Raw genomic sequence first — 20,922 nt, 5'->3', positions numbered from 1 at the left:
TCTGGTTTTCAGGATATCCACAATAAATATGTATGAGGTAGTTACATGCACTGCCTCAGTTATGCAAATATATATCATGATTATTTATTATGGATATCCTGAAAACAAGACTCTTTGTGGCTCTTGAGGACCAAAGTTGGCCATCCTTGACCTAGATTATGAACATTTGTGCTTATTGCCTTCAGGTATTCTTTTTTTTTTTTTCCTTGTCTTCCCTTTGCTTATCCTCGTACCTGCATTTCTTGTTGTCTCCATGAGATGCATACTTTATTTATCACCACTGATTTAATCAGCTTCCAGCCACCACAACCTTCATCTAGTTTGCATTTTGTCAGTGTATGATCTGAATTATTCAGCTAGGCTCTTGGTTCCTCTTGTAGACAGTTGCAACCAATCCCTCCATTACAATCGTATGTCTTTTCAAATTCTCCAAGAAAGCATTGGGGGAACCTGCATGGAGCAGCAATTGCAGTACCAAAAACCAATGGTATGACTATATTGGGATTCCATGATAGCTGGGGGGGATCCTGCATGTAGGGACCATGGTTAAAGCTCAAACTTCAATAAGCATAAGAAGGATATAATTTTATGGATAGCAACCTCACTATTAGGGAGATTAATCAAGCCGCGATATGCTGCTTAATGCACGTTATAGCCCTATGTCGAGTGATATAGCCCTGTCATGGCAATATCTTGCAATATTCTGGCCAAAAACCCACCCCTATTACTCATGCATACCTAATCCTATGTAAAAAAAAACAAAACACACAGCTGACAGTCACACTATTTTAACTATTCCGTTTCCCAAAACACTATTCTACTGCGGAAGCACTGAGATTCTAACAAGGGTCCCGGTGCTCTCACAGTAGAATTAAAGGGCCCTATGGCCCAATATGGCTCTCTTTACAAGTAAAGAAAAAGTCACCAAGAGTCTTATTAGACTCTCTCTGCCCACCCCAGAGATGCCCATTGAGGTGGCCCTGCAAAAAAAAAAAGTTAAATAATAGCGATGACAACCCCCTCCTTATTTACATGCCCCCCCCTCCCACAGAATGAGTCTCCCCCTCCCGGCCTCCCCCTTTCCATATAACTAATAGGCTGGTAATGCCTCCCTCCTTCAAAAAATGCATTGGTGGGCTAGTGACCCACTCCAGAACCCTCCAGTACCTTCCCTCACCCTGTTACCTGAAAACCATCCTTGCTGTTCACTTTGAGGGCCTGAAGCACCCCCTAGCCCTGGACCCAGTTGCACCATTTTCCAAAATGGCACTGGCCAGATTTTCTTCCTGGGGTGGGCAAGACCCTGGGTGACTTTTTCTGAACTTGTGGAAGGAGCTGTGTTGGGCTGCAGGGCCCTTTAAGGCGATGGCAGCCCTATGTGCTGGGGACCACTATCGTGCATTGAATAGGCCTCAGCTGCATTCTTTTGTCTCAATATTTTTTTCGGAGGGGCAAATTATTGCAGGACCAGCCCCATGATATTGGGCCCCTCCCATGATAAAATATCGCGGCTTACTGAATCCAGGCCTAAATTTGGTATCTGTGGGAAATTATTTCAAAACTTAGCAATATGACATGGTCCTGTAAGAATCAAAAGTTAGAGATGAAAAAGCCTGAAATTGACTATCAGGCCAGTACTTTTAACAATTTTTGGGCATGTTTGGCCCAAATATGGAAAACAGAGGTAGGTAAAAGGTTGAGAGGTCAGATAAAAGACAAGATTAGGGAAGAGGCGAATTGGCGGTGGGTTGCATATGAGAATTTAGATGCTTATCGACTCAAAGTGGAAAAATCTTAATTAAGCAGATTGGATGAGCCAATCTGGTATTCATCTGTTGTCATCTAGTATGTTACAATATTAATTGCATGTTGGTCTTGTACACAGTGCTTCACTACTGATGTGCTGGGGCAAAGTACCTCCTGTACTGACAGTCCCAGTCAATAACTGATTTTGCCCTCTGCCAACTGTACACACTATCAGTGTGGGCACCATGCCACCCTTTCTCCAACCCAGCTGATTTCTTTACCCCATTAATTGCAATTTCCTCCCCTCCCCAGACTAGTCAGTTCCCATCTTCTCCCTCCAGCTGGTCCTCTGATTCTCTCCCTTCCTCCTGCTGCCTCCTATCAATCTTAGAGGGTTCTCTGATTCTTTACCACCCTCTGCAGTCCCTTTCCTACCAATTGACCTCAGAATTCTGGCTCTGATGCTGGCATTCTTACAAGGTAGTGCGCTTGGAAACTGAGTGAATCCACATCCCATGCTCCCAGGCTCTGCCTGCAGCATCACCTCAGGATCACTCAGTCTCTGTGCATACTGCCTTGTGAGAACAGCAGCATGGGAACAGGAATTTAGAGGTTAGTATGGGGGGAGGAGAGAAAAGGCAGGAATGAAACGGAGGACTACTGGAGGGAGAAGGCAGGAACACAATCAGATTGGAGGTGGTGGTTGAGGGTGGCTGAAAAGAACAAATGGGAATCAAAACATAATGGAGGCCTCTGGAGGGTAGGAATTTTGCAGCCGCAAGATAGACCTGCTAATTCTCCCACATTAGATGGGAGCCTATTTCCCACTCTTCCAAGAGACTTGGAGACAAGTTCCCAGGACCCAGTGAGAGGAGCAACAGGAGCACATATCACAGCTGCTCACTCACTCACTCACACCGTGGCATCTGTGCCAGCACCGCCAAAACTGCAAGGAGATTCAAACTTATGGACCAGCACTTCCTGAAGAGATAGGATCCTGGACATCAGAACTTGTACCATTCCAATGTTACTGTTGTTTTCTGGGTCAAAGATGGTGAGACGGACAGTGAAATTCTAAGAGAAATTAGGGAAGCTAACCAAACTGATACCCTGTTTCCCCGAAAATAAGACAGTGTCTTATATTAATTTTTGCTACCAAAGATGCACTAGGCCTTATTTTCAGGGGATGTCTTATTTTTCCATGAAGAAGAATTCACATACCGGTATATTGTTGAACAAAAAAATGAACTCGCTCCTCGAGGGCCTGCTCTCCCCTGCTTCGGTGCCTGTATTCAACTACTTCTGCCTGCTGGGATAATTTTTAACTTGCTTCCTTTTCTCCATTGGGAAAAACTGAAAGGTGGAGGCTGCTGCTGACTCAAACCTAGAAAATGACCACTGATGTTCCTGAATCCTGAGAGAACGGGGCGTTGAGCACATTGTCCATTTCCATCCATTCTTCTCCATTCATTTGTTGATCTTTGAGAGAATGCAGAAGAAAGGAAACTCAGACTAATCTGATTAATTTGATTCCTTCCTTCTTATAGCAATTTGTATGAGATTTTATTAATCTAGATGTCCAATTATATCACCAATATATAGGGCAGTTGCTGAACAAAACAAAACAAAGCTTGCATTCTCTTCCCTTTTGGGCTTGCGTGCTCACAGAATCACAGATTGACTGAAAAAGAAGAGTGACGCTCTTTATACAGTAATTTAAAAAAATGCAAGCTGCGTCTACGGTAAGAAGCGTCCGTGAAGCGTTAGGCCCGCACAACCCATTTTACTGTATAGAGCGCTTGGGATTGCCAGTCCTCTCTCCTCTCCTCCCGAAGCAAGCAACGAAAGCGGAAAAAAAAAAAGTGAAAAAGTGAAAAAAAATAAAAGTTGCAAGAGAGAGAGGGGAGAGAGGACAGGCAATCCTACGGTACGCTCGGGATTGCCAGTCCTCTCTCCTCCTCCCGAAGCAAGGCGCGAAAAGCAGCTTTGCTCCAGGAGGAGGGGAGAGGACTGGCAGTGTACGGTAAAGCAACGAAGTGACTTACTTTTTTCACAGCCCTCCTCCGGAGACAGATTGCGGCTCCCCTGCCTCCCGGAGGTGAAGATGGATGCCTGCACGGGCGAAAGCGGCCCCTGTGCGTGCGATTGGGGCCGCTCAATGTGTGACGTCACGATGTTTGGCATCACGGCATGTGACGTCACGCATTGAGCGGCCCAATCGCACGTACAGGGGCCACTTTCGCCCGTGCAGGCAGGGGAGCCGCGATCCGTGTCTGTCGATGTCCTTCTCCGGAGGAGGGCTGTGAAAAAAGTAAGTCACTTTGTTGCTTTACACTGCCAGTCCTCTCCCCTCCTCCCGGAACAAGGCTGCTTTTCGCGCCTTGCTTCGGGAGGAGGGGAGAGGACTGGCAATCCCGAGCATAGGATTGCCCATCCTCTCTCTCTTGCAACTTTTTTTTTTTTCGCTTTTTTTTTTTTGCTTTTTCGCTTTTTTTTCTGCTTTCATTGCTTCGGGAGGAGGGGAGAGGATTGGGGCTGCCCCGGAGAACAGCACCCATGGACGCGGCCAGGGCAGGTGAGCGGGGGCTGGGGGAAAGTTTGCCGCCTACCCTTACCCCTGCCTCTAACGCAGGGGTAAGGGTAGGCGGTAAGTTAGCAGGTTAAACGCGCGGCAAAACGGCAGGGGTGCGCGTTACTGTATGGGAGGGAATACCGTAGCTAATTTGATCGTTTACATGTAATATGTGCTAGGTCTTACTTTCGGGGGAGGTCTTATTTCGGGGAAACACGGTAGTTCAGTAATAATGGGAGATTTCAATTACCCTAATATTGACGGGGTAAATATAACATCAGGTCACGCTAGAGAGATAAAGTTCCTGGATGGGATAAATGATGGGTTTTTGGAGCAATTTGTTCAGGAAACAATGAGAGAGGGAACAATTTTATATCTAATTCTCAGTGGAGCACAGGATTTGGTGAGAAAGGTAACGGTGGTGGGACCACTTGGCAGTAGTGATCATAATATGATCAAATTTGAATTAATGACTGGAAGGGGGACAGTACGCAAATCCACAGCTCTAGCGCTAAACTTTCAAAAGGGAAACTTTGATAAAATTAGAAAAAAAATGAAAGGAGTAGCTACAAAGGTAAAAAGTGTGCAAGAGGTGTGGACATTGTTAAAAAATACCATCCTAGAAGCACAGTCCAGATGTATTCCACACATTAAGAAAGGTGGAAGAAAGGCAAAACGATTACTGGCATGGTTAAAAGGGAAGTTGAAAGAAGCTATTTTAGCCAAAAGATCTTCATTCAAAAATTGGAAGAAGGATCCAACAGAAGAAAATAGGATAATGCATAAGCGTTGGCAAGTTAAATGTAAGACATTGATAAGACAGGCTAAGAGAGAATTTGAAAAAAAGTTGACCGTAGAGGCAAAAACTCACAGAAAGCCTGTGAGGGACTCAGTTGGACTGTTCGAGGAGTTAAAGGGGTACTTAGAGAAGATAAGGCCATCGCTGAAAGATTAAACGATTTCTTTGGTGTTTACTGAAGAGGATGTTGGGGAGATACCCATTCCGGTGACTGTTTTCATGGGTAATGGTTCAGATGAACTGAACCAACTTATGGGAACCTAGAAGATGTGGTAGGCCTGATTGACAAACTGAAGAGTAGTAAGTCACCTGGACCGGATGGTATATACCTCAGGGTTCGATTGGAACTAAAAAATGTAATTTCAGATCTATTAGTTAAAATTTGCAACCTATCATTAAAATCATCCATTTTATCTGAAGACTGGAGGGTGGCTAATGAAACCCCAATATTCAAAAAAGCTCCAGGGGCGATCCAGGAAACTACAGACCAGTTAGCCTGACTTCAGTGCCAGGAAAAATAGTGGAAAGTGTTCTAAAGATCAAAATCACATAACATGTAGAAAGACATGGTTTATTGGAACAAAATCAGCAAGGCTTTACCCAAGGCAAGTGTTGCCTCACAAATCTGCTTCACTTTTTTTGAAGGGGTTAATAAACATGCAGATAAAGGTGAACCGGTAAATGTAGTGAATTTGGATTTTCAGAAGTAATTTGACAAAGTTCCTCATGAGAGCCTTCTAAGAAAAGTAAAAAGTAATGGGATAGGTGGCATTGTCCTTTCATGGATTACAAACTGGTTAAAAGCCAGAAAATAGAGAGTAGGATTAAATGGACAATTTTCTCAGTGGAGGGGGGTGGGCAGTGGAGCGCCTCAGGTATCTGTACTGGGACCCGTGCTTTTCAATACATTTATAAATGATCTGGAAAGAAATACGACTAGTGAGGTAATCAAATTTGCAGATGATACAAAATTATTCAGAATAGTTAAATCACAAGCAGATTGTGATAAATTGCAGGAGGACCTTATGAGACTGGAAAATTGGGCATCCAAATGGCAGATGAAATTTAATGTGGATAAGTGCAAGGTGATGCATATAGGGAAAAATAACCCATGCTGTAGTTACACAATGTTAGGTTCCATATTAGGATCTACCACCCAGGAAAGAGATCTAGGCGTCATAGTGGATAATACATTGAAATCATCGGCTCCGTGTGCTGCATCAGTCAAAAATCAAACAGAATGTTAGGAATTATTAGGAAGGGAATGGTGAATAAAACGGAAAATATAATGCCTCTGTATCAGTCCATGGTGAGACCGCAGCTTGTGTACTGTGTACAATTCTGGTCGCCGCATCTTAAAAAAGATATACCGGTAGTTGTGATGGAGAAGGTAAAGAGAAGGGTGACCAAAATGATAAAGGGTTTGAACAGGTCCCCTATGAGGAAAGACTAAAGAGGTTAGGGCTGATCAGCTTGGAGAAGAGGTGGCTGAGGAAGAATATGATAGAGGTCTTTAAAATCATGAGAGGTCTGGAACGGGTAACTGTGAATTGGTTATTTACTCTTTCGGATAATAGAAGTGTAACCGTCAGAAGGACTAGCAGGTAACACATTTAAAACTAATCGGAAAAAAATCTTTTTTACTCAATGCATAATTAAAGTCTGGAATTTGTTGCCAAGGGATGTGGTTAGTGCAGTTAGTGTAGCTGGGTTTAAAAAAGGTTTGGATAAGTTCTTGGTGGAGAAGTCCATTACCTGCTATTAATTAAGTTGACTTAGAAAATAGCCACTACTATTACTAGCAACGGTAACATGGGATAGACTTAGTTTTTGGGTACTTGCCAGGTTCTTATGGCCTGGATTGGCCAATGTTGGAAACAGGATGCTGGGCTTGATAGACCCTTGGTCTGACCCAGTATGGCAATTTCTTATATTTCTTCACAAAGATGCACCTGTCTGGGGATTAGCCAATAAACCCCCCCTCACCAGTCAAAAGGGGTATGGAAAAACAAAACAAATCTAAGATAAAATGCTAACAATACCACAGGACAAAAAAAAATAGAAACTTTTCTACCCTTTGACAATAAAATTTGCCCATAAAAAGCACTATACCCTGCAGCCAAAAAAAAAAACATGAAAAACACACAGTACATAGCATAATCTAGGGTCACACACAGTAATTCCAATATCATCTGTAAGAGTACAATACTGAAAATATGTGCACATACTCATGTTTGACTTATTTATCAGCATCAGGTTGATATCGCAGAAAACAAGCATTTGAAATAAAAAACCACAAACCACACAACAAAGGCCTGTCACTACAGTCACTAATCACATAATGCAGAGAAAAATAAAACATAAAAAACAAAATCGTAACAATGTTTGTGACATCGATAAATCAACCTCGTCAATGCATACAGCAGTCAGAGTCCAAGCCGAGGGAATGCATTGTCAAAGATCATGATGATTACGCACCAACAAAGCTCCCCAGAATATGTGAAAGTATGTCACAAGGCCTAGTTGTTAGGCTGGATCTCCTTCTTTTAAAAAAGCAAGCGGGTAAAGAAAGCAGGCCCGCCATGTTAACCCAACAAATTACAATAATAATAATAATAATAATGTAGGACAGCAGCAAAGCCAGTCTTTGATCAGCCAAGACAAACCAGCTGCTGTTTTACAAAAAAAAAAAAGAAGATAGGGGAAAATAGTCTATAAGCTGTTCTTTTCACCTCTGAAGGCATACTATGCCCATATCGCCCCAAAAGACAAATGTTTGAAGTGCTCCTTAGAAGGAGCGACTCTACTTTACTGTTTGTGGTCATGTACGTACGTCCAGGAATTTTGGCAGGCTATTCTGAACTAGGGATGTGCATTCGTTTGCAACAAAATAGGAAATAAAGATGATATTTCCTATTTTGATACGTTTCGGGGGGCTGACGAAACGATAGGAAAACCCATGAAATTTTGTGTGGTTTTCTTATTGTTTTTTTTGGGGAGGGGGAGAAAGGGCACATTGAAAAAAAAAAACCCAAGACTTGCCGAAAGTCCCTGGTGGTCTAGCGGGGTCCCGGGAGCAATCTCCGCCTCTCGGGCCGTCGGCTGCCACTAATCAAAATGGCACTGGTGGCTCTTTGCCCTTACCATGTGACAGGGGCTACCGGTGCTGATGGCCCGAGAGCAGGACCACCGCTGGACCACCAGGGACTTTTGGCAAGTTTTAGGGGGGGTTGTAATTAATCAAATGAAATTTCCTGCAGCGAGCCGAAGACGAAGGCCAAACCAAAAGGTTTGGCCTTCGTCACATCTCTATTCTGAACTGTCTGCCTGCTCTTGTTGGAGTACCTTTTTCATGGTCTGTGACTTTCTGCATGCTGTGTGTGAAGGGTGATGACATTTTGGTAACTAAGGCTCAAAAGTCTCTCTTAATTAAATCTTGCCTAATAAAAGTGTATACTGGAAAAATGGCTGGATATTGTCAGCCCCTCTGTTAGCATGTGGAAAGTGATTATTTTATTTATTTTATTTATTTAAACGGTTTTATATACCGACAACCGTTTGCACATCGTGTCGGTTTACATGTAACTTACAACCAATGTATATATAGGCATTGCCTTTACAAAGAACAGAAAACAATAGAGCGCAGTAACAAAGCAAAAACTAGATAAATTAGAAGGAGGGATTCAACTAGGAGTGACATAAGTTGGGGGCAGGGAAGGAGTAAAACAATGACACAAAGGGAAAGGTTATGTACAAAGTTTAGCGAAACATTCGTTATATACAAGGTTAAGCGATGCATTTGTATATATTGCTGGTTCTTGATTAGGGGAGAGAAGACGGGAGAGGAGGGCTAAAGGGGGCAAGTGTTAGATGTGGGTCCTGGAGGGGGAGGGTTAGTAAGTGATGATGAAGGGGGGTAGGCTTGGAGGAAGAGCCAGGTTTTAAGTTTCTTTTTGAAATTGGGTGTGGAGGTTTCGGTGCGTAGGTCAAGAGGCATGGAGTTCCAGAGGGTGGGGCCAGCAAGAGAAAGGGCTCTGTTGGTTGTGGAAATAAGTCTAGTAGATTTTATGGAGGGAGAAATTAGAGTTCCACAGAGGGAGGAATGAGTAGGTCTTGTGGAGGTGCGAGGGAGGAATGGTGGGTTTAACCAGTTGTAATGTTCGTTGGTAATGCTTTTGTGAATGAGGGTAAGGGTTTTGTAAATGATTCGTGAGTGAATGGGAAGCCAGTGGACATCAATGAGGGTGGGAGTGATGTGGTCTTTCTTGTTGACATTGGTGAGGATGCGTGCAGTAGCATTCTGAAGGAGTTGTAAAGGTTTGATGTAGGTAGCAGGGAGGCCAAGGAGGAGAGCATTGCAGTAATCGATCTTCGAAAAAATTATAGATTGGAGTACAGTACGGAAATCAGAGAAATAGAGAAGGAGTTTGAGTTTTTTGAGGGTTTGTAATTTGAAATAGCAGCTGCTGAGGATAGATTTGATGTAAGGTTTGAAGGTGAGTTGGTTATAGAGTATAACACCCAGGTTTCATGTGTCGGAGGGAAAAGTGGTAGAGGAGAGGGTAGAAGGTATGGGTATTGACGAATGTTTGGAGGAGATGAGAAGGAGTTCAGTTTTTTGGGGATTGAGGGATAAGTGCATGTCAGTGAGGAGCTGGTTGATGGAGGCAAGAATAGTGTCCCAGTTTTGGAGTGCGGTGAGAATGGAATTTGTGAAGGGGATGAGGATTTGCACATCATCTGCATAGATGAAGTGTGTAACACCAAGGTTGGAGAGGAGGTTGGTGAGAGGGAGCATATAAATGTTAAATAGGGTGGAAGAGAGGGAGGATCCTTGGGGGACACCACAGTCGAGATTAATAGGTGAGGATTCAAAGTTGTCAGTGAGGACTGTGTAACTACGGTTTTGGAGGTATGCCTTAATCCATAAAAGAGCAGTGCCGGAGATTCCTATGCTGATGAGAGTGTTGATAAGGATGTTATGATTGACGGTATCAAAAGCGGCAGAAATATCAAGCATAGCAATGAGATAGGAGTTGCCAGCGTCCATTCCTTTGATAATGGTATCTGTTAGGGAGAGGAGTAGGGTTTCCGTACTGAGATGTTTTCGGAAACCATATTGTGTTGGTAGGAGTATGTTGGATTGTTCAAGGTGGTCAGAGAGGCAGGAGTTTACTAGTTTCTCAAGGACTTTGGAAAGGAAAGGGAGATTGGAGATGGGACGGAGGTTAGATAGGTTGGAGGGATCAAGGGAGGGTTTTTTTAGGATGGGCTTGACCACAGCTTGTTTTAGGGAGTTGGGGACTAAGCCTTGTTCAAGTGAACAGTTCACAATTTTGGAGAGTGAGGTGGCTATGGTTTTAGGAATAGCGAGTAGAAGTTTGGTGGGAATGGTTTCAGAGGGATGGGAAGAAGGTCTCATCTTTTTTAAGATGTTCTCTATTTCCAGAGTTGAGGAAGGTTCAAACGATGAGAGGATGGTGGGTGTGTGTGGGGTGGGGAGGGTTATATTGTTGGTATTAGGGGTGAATTTAGCAGTGATATTGGAGATTTTATTCTTAAAGAATAGAGCAATTTCATTGCATCGAGACTGTGTGGAGGGATCCTGAGGTAACATCAAATTGGGTTTGGTAAGATTTGAGAATAAGGTAAATAGGGCCTTAGGGTTAAATTGAAGGTGGTGAATTTTCTTGGCATAGTATTCTTTTTTAGTTTTTTGAATAGCGTTTCTATATGCATGCATAAGTTGGTAGTAGATGGTTTTAGTGGCAGGAGTGATATGATATGATAGAACATAAATCTATTGACCCCTTAGTACCTAAAAGTAAGAAGGGTTTTCATGAAATTTGGCAGCCGTTTTTAAGGTTCTCCCTGCGTAGGTGCAGCAATCCTTACTTGTAAGTAAGGGATGGATGTGTCCCCTCGCATCTTTTATAATTCTTCTTTCTTTCTCTCTGATTCATGCTGTGTGAGATGTTAATTTTTCTACTTTTGTATGCGTTTGAGTATGGACTATTGGGAGTGGGAGGTGCAATGGAGGGATACAGGTGGGATTTTAGTGGAAATGTTAAGGAAAGTATTTCATTGTGATTTGTTATATTTTACCTTGTATATGCCAATAAACATACTTAAAAAAAAAGAATATAGGGGATAAAAACTCCTATTTAAGAGTATCCATATAATTTAAGGCTTGCTCCTTTGTCTGCAGAAAGCCACCTTTATTATTGGCAAACATTTTGAGCAGATAGGCGAAAAGCTCCTTTGTTCTTCAGTAATTCGTTGGGAGAAGTTGTTAAATAATAACAGTTTATGATCTTCATATTCCAAAGGCTTACACTTTCTAAAGGCTTGAGAATCTTCAGCTTATCTGCATAATTTAAAGTTTTAGCCATATTCTTATCTCCTAATACAAGAAACATAGACATTATGGGTAGTCTGTCAGATATTATCTTTAGGTGTGGCATTATGGTGTAGACTCCTGGACCCCCGCTGGACCACCAGGGACTTTTGGCAGGTCTTGGGGTGGGGGGGGTCAGGAGGGTGGGGGGTTTGTAGTAAATTAATTTTGGAGGTCTTGGGGGGCGTCAGAAGGGTGGGGGGGTTTTGTTAGATTTTTACTTTTTTTATTAAAGATTTGTCTGCGAGCCAGATGCAGCCATCAAAAGAGCCACATCTGGCTCGCGAGCCATTGGTTCCCGACCCCTGGTGTAGAGATATTGGTGTTCAGAATAGGGTTAATGTGCAGATACTTTAGTGATTGGTATTGTTTGAGTTTTGTTTTGTTTTTTTTTGTCCTAGCAGTTCCTCCTGCTCAGTTGGAAAAGGCCTATATTGGGCAATGGCCAGTTTACATTTGCGTAGGTTATATATTTTTTCTCATATCCCCTTCCCAATGCAGCCCAGCCATTGCTGCAATAATCCTCAGCCAGGGGCCACTAACTAACTCTGGCATCTGGCATAACCACTGGGTGATGGCTAAGACTCCTTCCTCACAGGGGCATTGAATGCTTTGTCTGCAGCATCTCCGGCCAGCCTGAGAATCAAACCCAGATCTCCCGCATGGCAGTATGCAGCACTAACACTGAATCCAGCCCTCGAGTCAGGATAGGGTTATGGTGTAGGAACATTAGGGCTAGTGATAGATTTATGGTATAAAGTTATTAGAAGTGGGGTTAGAGTGCAGAGATAACAGGTTTGGGGACAGAGTTAAGTTGCAAGGATGAGCGTTCATGACCAAAATTTCTGTCTTGTTTCTAGTGTTGGCCAGAGACAGCTCGTCTGCCTGGCGAGAGCCCTCCTGCGCAAAACTCGCATTCTAGTGTTGGATGAAGCAACTGCAGCGGTGGATTTAGAGACTGATGATCTGATTCAGATGACAATAAGAACACAGTTTGAAGATTGTACAGTGCTGACCATAGCACATAGACTGAATACAATCATGGATTACACCAGGTAACTGAGAAGGGCTGTCTTGTCTCTCCACCAAAATTATATTTGTTGAAAGAAAACCAACAAACTAATTGGATACAGCTATCTTTATTTAAAACTTTTTCTATGCTGCTCTATTGATCAAAAAGATCATCCTAAACAGTAAACAGCATAATTTAATCATTACAATAATAAATTATGAAAACAATAAAAACTTAACACCCTATGTAACAGACAAATTAAAACTATAAAAATACAATACACAACAAAACTAAAACCATTCATCCCTGGTAACTATCCATCTCCAGGATAATGAAATATAGAGGATAATTTTCAAAGTCATTTACCGTATTTTTAGCTCCATAATATGGAGCGAATGTAGCGTCTCTCCCTCTCGCGCGCCATCCCCCTCCTCCTCCCAACTCAGCCCAATCAGTATGGTGGCGCAGGTCAAATGTATCATCTTTTGCTGGCAGAGCTTGAGCTCCCTGCCAGTCTGCTGTTCCTGGGGTGCCACCGACCTTCGCAGTAAGATGCACCCCGGAACAGCAGACCGGCAGGGAGCTGTTGAACTGGAGGGGCCTCCATAGAGCACGCGGTTCAAACAGCTGATATTTGACCTGTGCCACGCCGAGCTTCACTGTAAAATACAACCCGGGAACAGCAGACAGGCAGGGAGCTCAAGCTCTGCCGGCAGAAGACGATACATGGCATCAAAGTTTATGGTTAGTACAAGTCATTTCCTTCTCATTTGTTTAGATATATTAGAAAATCATGAGGGCAATATACTGCCTGGGATAGAGAACACATGATACAAGCCTTTACTTTTTTAGTTCATGGTATAGTTCAGTGATTTATGATAAAATGTTTCTTGCATATGAAGCAATGTGGATTTTCAGAACTGATTAGTGGTTTTTGACAGCTGAAATTAATGAAAAGCATACCAGACCACTAGGAGGGAGCTCCGTACAGAGCCCATCATGGGGACAGAATTTTTTTTTTCTTATTTTCCTCCTCTAAATCCTAAGTGCGTCTTATGGTCAGGTGCGTCTTATGGAGCGAAAAATACGGTACTTTGATAACATCTAGGTAGAGAGTGCATCAAACTAGGTCGAGAGTACATTGTACAAATCTCATTTTTCTGTACCTGTCATCACATCAAATCTTCACTGATGCCTACTGTACTGTTCGTACCTCTGACTGCACGTAAAACTGCCCCCCAAAACCAAGGCCCATCAGCAAAACCTCACTCCAAGTTACTAGTTGCCTCCTCTTACAGTGATTATACATAGTTTAATTATATGAGAACCTTATAAAGAATCTCTGTCTCTCTCTCTCTCTCTTTTTTTTTTTTTTTTTATCATGGGCGTTATTCTTGCGAAATTTATAGCAAAATGACGAATATAGGCCGTAGCTGGTAACAACTGAAAATCAGCTTAAGTTAAATGGATAACTTAGGCCACTCTCGAATGCCCCCAAAATGCCTCTTTTTTCATCTGGCTAAATTATAACCGGATAATGACTCATCCAGCTATAATTTATAATGAGTGGTCCACATTTAAAAAGTTGCCATTTAGCTGTATAATTTGTGAGTTGTCCAGTTAAATAGCTTTGAATATTGAGCTCATGGAGTTTAGGGAGGTATTCTTGGGGGCATGTTTTGGGCAGGATTGGAAAATAACATGCAGGGACAGTAACTTTGAAACAGTAAGGGGCAGATTTTAAAAAAGTACGCCGGATTTTAAAAGATACGTGCATAGCCGTGCGTATCTTTTAAAATCCTGGGTCGGTGCGCGCAAGGCTGCGCAAAATTGGCAGCCTGCGTGCGCTGAGCCGCGCAGCCTGCCTCCATTCCCTCCGAGGCTGCTCCGAAATCGGAGTGGTCTTGGAGGGAACTCTTTTTTCTGTCGTCCCCCCCCCCCACCTTTCCCTCCCTTCCCCTATCTAACCCACACCCCAGCCCTAACTAAATCCCCCTCCCCTACCTTATTTTGTTGAGTTACGCCTGTCGCCAGCTCCCGGCAAAGGCCGCTGTGCCGGAGCACTTGGCCCCGCCCCCGGACTGCCATCACGCTTCCTGCCCCTCCCACGAACCGCCACCATGCCCCCCCCCCCGAACACGCCCCTGAACGCCACACCGCCCCCGACACACCCCCAAGCAAAGCCCCGGGGCTGACGCGCGTCCCGGGGCTTTGCGTGCGCCGGTGGCCTATGCAAAATAGGCCGCCGGCGCGCAGGACTTTTAAAATCCGCCCCTAAGTGAGGGGATTTTAAAAGGGGCGTGCATGCATGCCATTCGCCTAGTTAAGGAATAGGACTTTACAAGCCCTTAGTTTAATAGTCTCTCTTTCCCCCTGTTAGCCCTGACCCTTAAAACCCCACTGACTAGCCTAGATTTTTTTATTTTATTACCTACATGGCATCCATGGCAGTAGTAAAGTTACGCGGCAGGGGATCCCAGTGTGCGCCTGTGCATGTAAATAGTTACACGCACATCTCTTGGTCTTCCCTGAAATGCCCCTGGCCCACCCCTGTTTAAAAACTTTTGACGTGTGCCTAGCAGGAGATAACGTGCGTACATGGGGCGGCTTATAAAATCCATTCAGTGCGCACCAGCCCGACTTGTTCGCATATCTCCCGGTTTTGGCATGTGTAGGGCTTTTAAAAGTCACCTTATAGTTTGTATTTTTAAATCTATGTATGTTTACAGTAGAAAATCTAGCTGCTCAAAAAGCAGGTGCAAAAAGTTCACGGTTCCTTTCTACCCATGGCATGATCCAAAGTGAATTTGTGCACAGACTTTCTCTTTGAAATTTGGTGGAAAAAATCTGTGAATAAAGAGTACCTATGAAGTTTGTCTCAAACTACACAGTCTGAAAATTGCCCCCTTAGTGGTGCAAGCTTTTAGGGTTACTCAGATCCCTTTCCCAGGCAAAACTGTAGAAAGAAAGGAGGGAGCCTTAAAACTGCCAGTTTCTGGGTCCCTGATCCTGTGGCACATCGTGGGGTTTTGGGTTAATTAGCACTTGTTCTTTTCTCCAAAAGCTATGACCTCCAATTACTTTACATTCTAATGATTCACAGTGGTGAATCTCATTCCAAAATGTCCCAAGAATGTCAATTTAAATAAATGTTGCTTCTAAGCCTCTACCTTGACCAGAATGTTTTCCCTGAGACTGAGGGTTTCCATGGCTATGGATGATTCAGGTAACTTAGTGCATTCTAGTCATTTTGTGGGGATAGCAGATCATTTATGTAGAACTAAACTAAAATTGTACATAATTGCTGTTTTCTTTTTCTTTTTTTTGTAGAGTTCTTGTTTTAGACAAGGGGAGAATTGCAGAATTTGACACTCCAATTAACCTCTTAGCTATAAAAGGAATCTTCTATGGCATGGCAAAAGATGCTGGTCTGGCATAGAGTAACTGAGCACTTGTATTTCACCAACTCCAAAGACTGAAGCCCAGCCATAGGAAGTTCAAAATAAAAGGAACACAAAGCCAGACTCTATATCAAGAAGCAGGGAATGTTATGAATCTAGATGTTCAAGGATACTTCTATAGAGTCTGAAATCTAAGGACAGACGTGAAGCCACACTGACCAACTTGAGCCATTAGTGCCTGGCTCTTCTCTGTTTCTCCAGGAACTCTAAAAACAGATGTCTACGTTTTATGTCAGAGTGCCAAAAAACCGGCAAGATCTAATAGGAGAGATGTCTGTGTGCTGGGGGAAAATCTGCCTCTGTGGGATAGGCTCACCATGATAGAATCCTGCTTTTGCCTGGTACACCACTTCAGCTGGCCTGCTATGCTGGCATTGCAAGCATTTTCAAAACTCACAGTCTAGCACTGCTGAATCGCAAGATCAGCGCATTTAGACCATGAATTGTGAACATGCTTGTGGTGTCAGCACTGGAGAGCAACCACATAGCAGCATGCTCAACAAAATGTATTTGCATTCTGGATAGATCTACTTTTTGAGAACTGCTGGGTGCTTGTGATCTGAACTGGACACTGTCAGAGACAGGATGCTGGGCTTTTGATGGACCGGCATGGTATTTATTATGTTCTTATGGGTTGCTGACTACTGCTGTAGCTTATTATCATTAGAGTAGTGCTTTTGTGATAAATTCTGCTTTTCTGGTACTCAGCGTTTTACCAAAGGACATGTGGATTTTTTCCCTATAAATGTGCTAAAAAAACATAGTTACAGTCCCATTTAGGGATGTCAGAGTTAGGAAAATCAGGTTCATTGTTGTTATGATAGAAGGCCTTTTTAAGACTTCTTTATCATGCTCATAAACAGCTACAGAGTTTCTATGTCATTGGTTGCTGTGGGGTCACTTTTCAAAGAGCCATTGCACAGCAACGATAACTAGGTCATTTTCAGCTGAATCTAACCAACTAGGGTTTCAAATGAAAATTCTTCTAAAATGTATATACTCATAATTTGACCAACTAGGCTTGAGTTTGCTATTTTATGGCTGGGGTTAGCTGACTAAATTTAGCCAGTTACAGCTGAATGTCTGCAGCTACCCTTTTTTTTTACTGGTTAAATTTAGTCATCTTGTGAATCTAGAGGGTTAAATTTAGCAAGAGGTTTAACTGGCTAACATAGTAAATGAAGCAGATAAAGATCAAATTGGCTCATTCACTCCGCTCAGTTGAGATTTATCCACGGCGGGTGGATGAGCATATAATTTCTCATTCATCCCAATACTAATTCCGCCTGCCCACCATTTTGTTTTCTGTCCTCCTCAAACTTTTTCCTACCAGAGCTCTCCATACAGTATCTATTACCAGTATACAAATATATGTTAAAAGCGCTGGCCTTCACCACCACCACCACCGGCAGGCTCTTTTTTTTGCCTTGTCATCTGCAGATTTTATTCTTACAAGACCAGTACCTAATCTAACACCTAAATCCCTTTCTATTGCTTATTACCAAGTATTGAAACAATCTACACAATCACTAAAATTAGAGGTAAATTTTAATACCCGCACGCGGGTGCTCATGTGCACACATTTGCCAGCTCACGCACGTGGACGCGGCAATTTTATAACATATGGGCGTACGTAAGCATGTTATAAAATTGGCTATACGCATGTGTGCATGACTTTATATTGATATGTGCATGCAAATGCCGACTCAAGCATGTAAGTGGGGGAAATTTTAGTAGATAAGCGCGCCAATGCAATTACCTGGTTCCCCACTTCGTTCCTTGTTTGCCCCAGTAAAGAAGAGGACTTCCTAAAACCCCTAGCCAATTTGCCTCTCTTTTACCCTATTAGCCCCGACCCTTAAAACCCCGCTGACTAGCCTGGTTTTCATTTTATTACTTACAAGCCATCCATAGCAGAAAGTTACGCGGTAGGGACCCCAGTGCGCACTTGTGCACATAAATATTTACGCGCAGACTTCATAGTACAGACTCGGACCTCCCATGCCCAAACCTCTCCCAGACCCCACCCGTTCCCACCCCTTTTTTTGAACTTTTTATTTTGTGTGCCTACTAGGAGATACAGGCATACTCGCACAGTTTTTTTAAATCCGCGCAGCATGTGGATCTCCCGGCTTTGACATGCATAGCGCTTTTAAAATCTGCCAGATAGTGAGGCTGTTATCCAAAACATCTGGTCTTCTCATGCTCATTGAAGTTTGACTTTTAACCATATCCCTCCTGGCAAGTTACCCCACTCTTATGGGAAGCCTGATGCAGCTGCAATACTGCTATTAGCGTTGTAACCGCTGCTCTGTGCAGGCTGTCCTATGCCTTCTTGAAAACCTGATCATCATACCAATGTTTAGGATTGTAACTATTGCTTCATGCAGGTTACTCTAGTGCCTTCCAGGGCCAGTGCAAGGGTAGCAGGTACCCTAGGCAACTTCTGCCTTGCACCCTCCCCCCACCCCCATTTGCACAGCGTTGCGCCGTTCAAGCCACCCGCCGCTGGGCCTGACTCCTCCTACCTCATTTGCACTGCCCACTGTATACTTACTTCTCAGGGCCACAAGCAGCATGCACTACTCACAGCCTGACAAATCTCTACTCCTTTTTGCAGCAAGCAGCTCCATTCGCAGCACCACCTGGCTGTTCTTCGGTGCCCCATAAGGGCGACCACCTAAGTTCGCCTAATGGACACACCAGCCCTGGTGCCTTCTAGGAAGTTTGATGCAGTTGTTCTAACCACCATTCCATACAGATTATCCCCATGTTTCATTAACATCCTGGGTAGATCAGCATAAAGATACCAGGGTTGATCCAACCTTAGTCTCTTCCTTCCCACTCCCATGTCTTACCATCAAACTCAAAGTTAGCCAGTCAAACTTGTTGAAAATCCAGCCATTAAGTATGATTCATTAAAAGCTGGAGCATTTTAAGAAATTTTACTATAAAGTTAATATTTTCCACAGTTTCAGTACAAATGAAAAGTAGTTTGTGTATTGACACATGTGCAGTACTAGCACAATAGATAATGATTTCAGGTAACAAAAACAGATATGAAAAAAAACCCTTGTAAAATTATCTACAGTAGAGTTTGCTTGCAGAATATAGAACTATATATCTAGTGCTGGTGCCATTTATATTTTTCTCATAGTCTCAGGATGTATAAATTAATTTCTGAAATGAAAACATGGCACATGTAGATTTTTATAACTTTTGCACAAGTAGTGTGACTGGTAGATGACCAAGGGGTTAAGGAGGCACTTAGGGAAGACAAGGCCGTAGCAGAAAAACTAAACAAATTCTATGCTTTGGTGTTTACTGAAGAGAATGTTGGTGAGAAACTTATGCCCGAAACGGTATTTAATGGTGATGATTCAGAAGAACTGAAACAAATCACAGTGAACCTGGATGATGAAATAGGGAAGATTGACAAACTAAAAAGTATCATATCTCCTGGACCAGATGGTTTGCATCCTAGAGTTCTGAAAGAACTAAAAAATAAAATTGCACATCTATTACTAGTAATTTGTAACCTATCATTAAAATCATCTATTCCACCTGATGACTGGAGGAGGGCCAATGTAACACTGATATGTAAAATGGGCTCCGGGGTGATCCAGGAAACTATAGACTGGTGAACCTGAATCAGTGCTGGGGAAATATTGTAGAAACTATTCTAAAGAATAAAATCACAGAACATATAGAAAGGCATTATTTAATGGGACACAACCAGCATGGAAGGTCTTGCCTCACTAATTTGCTATATTTTTTTAAAAGGTTAATAAACATGTGGATAATGGTGATCTAGTGGATATAGTGTATTTGGATTTTTAGAAGGGGTTTGACAGTCTCCCATGAGAAACTCCTGAGAAAAATAAAGTCATGGGATAGGAGGCAATGTCCTATTGTGGCTTGTAATCTGGTTAAAAGATAGGAAAGAGAGTAGGAATAAATATTTTTCTCAATAGAGAAAGGTAAACAGTGGAGTTCCTTCAGAGATCTGGACTGGGACCAGTGCTTTTTAATATATTTATCAGTGATCTGGAGAAGGGAATGACGAGTAAGGTGATCAAGTGCGCAGATATCACAAAATGATTCCGAGTAGTGAAATCACAAGTGGATTGTGAGAAACTGCAGGAAGACTTTGCAAGACTGGGAGATTGGGCATCCAAATGACAGGTGAAATTTAATGTGGACAAGTGCAAGGTGATGCACATAGGGAAAAGTAACCCACACTGTAGTTACATGATGTTAGGTTCCATATTAAGAAATGCAACCCAGGAAAAGATCTGGGCATCATCATGGGCAATAATTTGAAATCCTTGACTCAGTGTGTGGTGGCGGTCAAAAAAACAAATAGAATGCTAGGAATAGGATGAAGAATAAAATGAAAAATGTCATAATACCTCTGTTTTGTTTCATGATGAGATCACACCTAGAGTACTGTGTGCAATTTTGGTCATGGTATCTCAAAAAAGATATAGCTGAGTTGGATAAAGTACTGAGAAGGGCGACCAGAAAGATAAAGAGAATGGAATGGCTCCTCTATGAGGAAGGGCTAAAGACGTTTGGGCTGTTCAGCTTAGAGAAGAAACAGCTGAGGGGGATTTAGGATAGAAGTCTATAAAATCCTGAGTAGAATAGAATGAATACATGTGAATTGGTAATTTATTCTTTCAAATAATACAAAAACTTGGATACACTCCATAAAGTTAGTAAGGAGCACATTTAAAACAAATTGGGGAAAATGCTTTTTCACTCAACACACAATTAAACTCTGGAATTCATTGCTGGAGAATGTGGTAAAGGCAGCGTAACTGGGTTTTGAAAAGATTTAGACAAATTCTTGGAGGAGAAATCCATAAAGTGTTATTAACAGATAAACTTGGGGAAAATCACTACTTATCCCTGGCAGTTAGCAGCATAGGA

At 42.7% G+C, this 20,922-nt stretch overlaps 1 protein-coding gene across 2 annotated transcripts in view; it reads left to right on the top strand.

The window, feature by feature from the left end:
* ABCC3 (ATP binding cassette subfamily C member 3) overlaps positions 1-19,779 on the top strand; it is a 475,864-nt gene extending 456,085 nt beyond the window's left edge. For both annotated transcript variants that reach the window (XM_029600255.1, XM_029600254.1), the window contains exons 30-31: positions 12,375-12,569; positions 15,857-19,779. In XM_029600255.1, the coding sequence (XP_029456115.1) occupies positions 12,375-12,569; positions 15,857-15,965 (304 nt within the window). In that variant the 3' untranslated portion in view covers positions 15,966-19,779. The remainder of the gene's footprint in view (positions 1-12,374; positions 12,570-15,856) is intronic.
* The last annotated feature ends 1,143 nt before the right edge of the window (positions 19,780-20,922 follow it).

This window comes from Rhinatrema bivittatum, chromosome 4, assembly GCF_901001135.1.
Source record: "Rhinatrema bivittatum chromosome 4, aRhiBiv1.1, whole genome shotgun sequence".
NCBI classification, from domain to species: Eukaryota; Metazoa; Chordata; class Amphibia; order Gymnophiona; family Rhinatrematidae; genus Rhinatrema; species Rhinatrema bivittatum.
The sequence above is the reverse complement of the archived record's forward strand: the minus strand, read 5'-3'. Positions and strand labels throughout refer to the sequence as shown.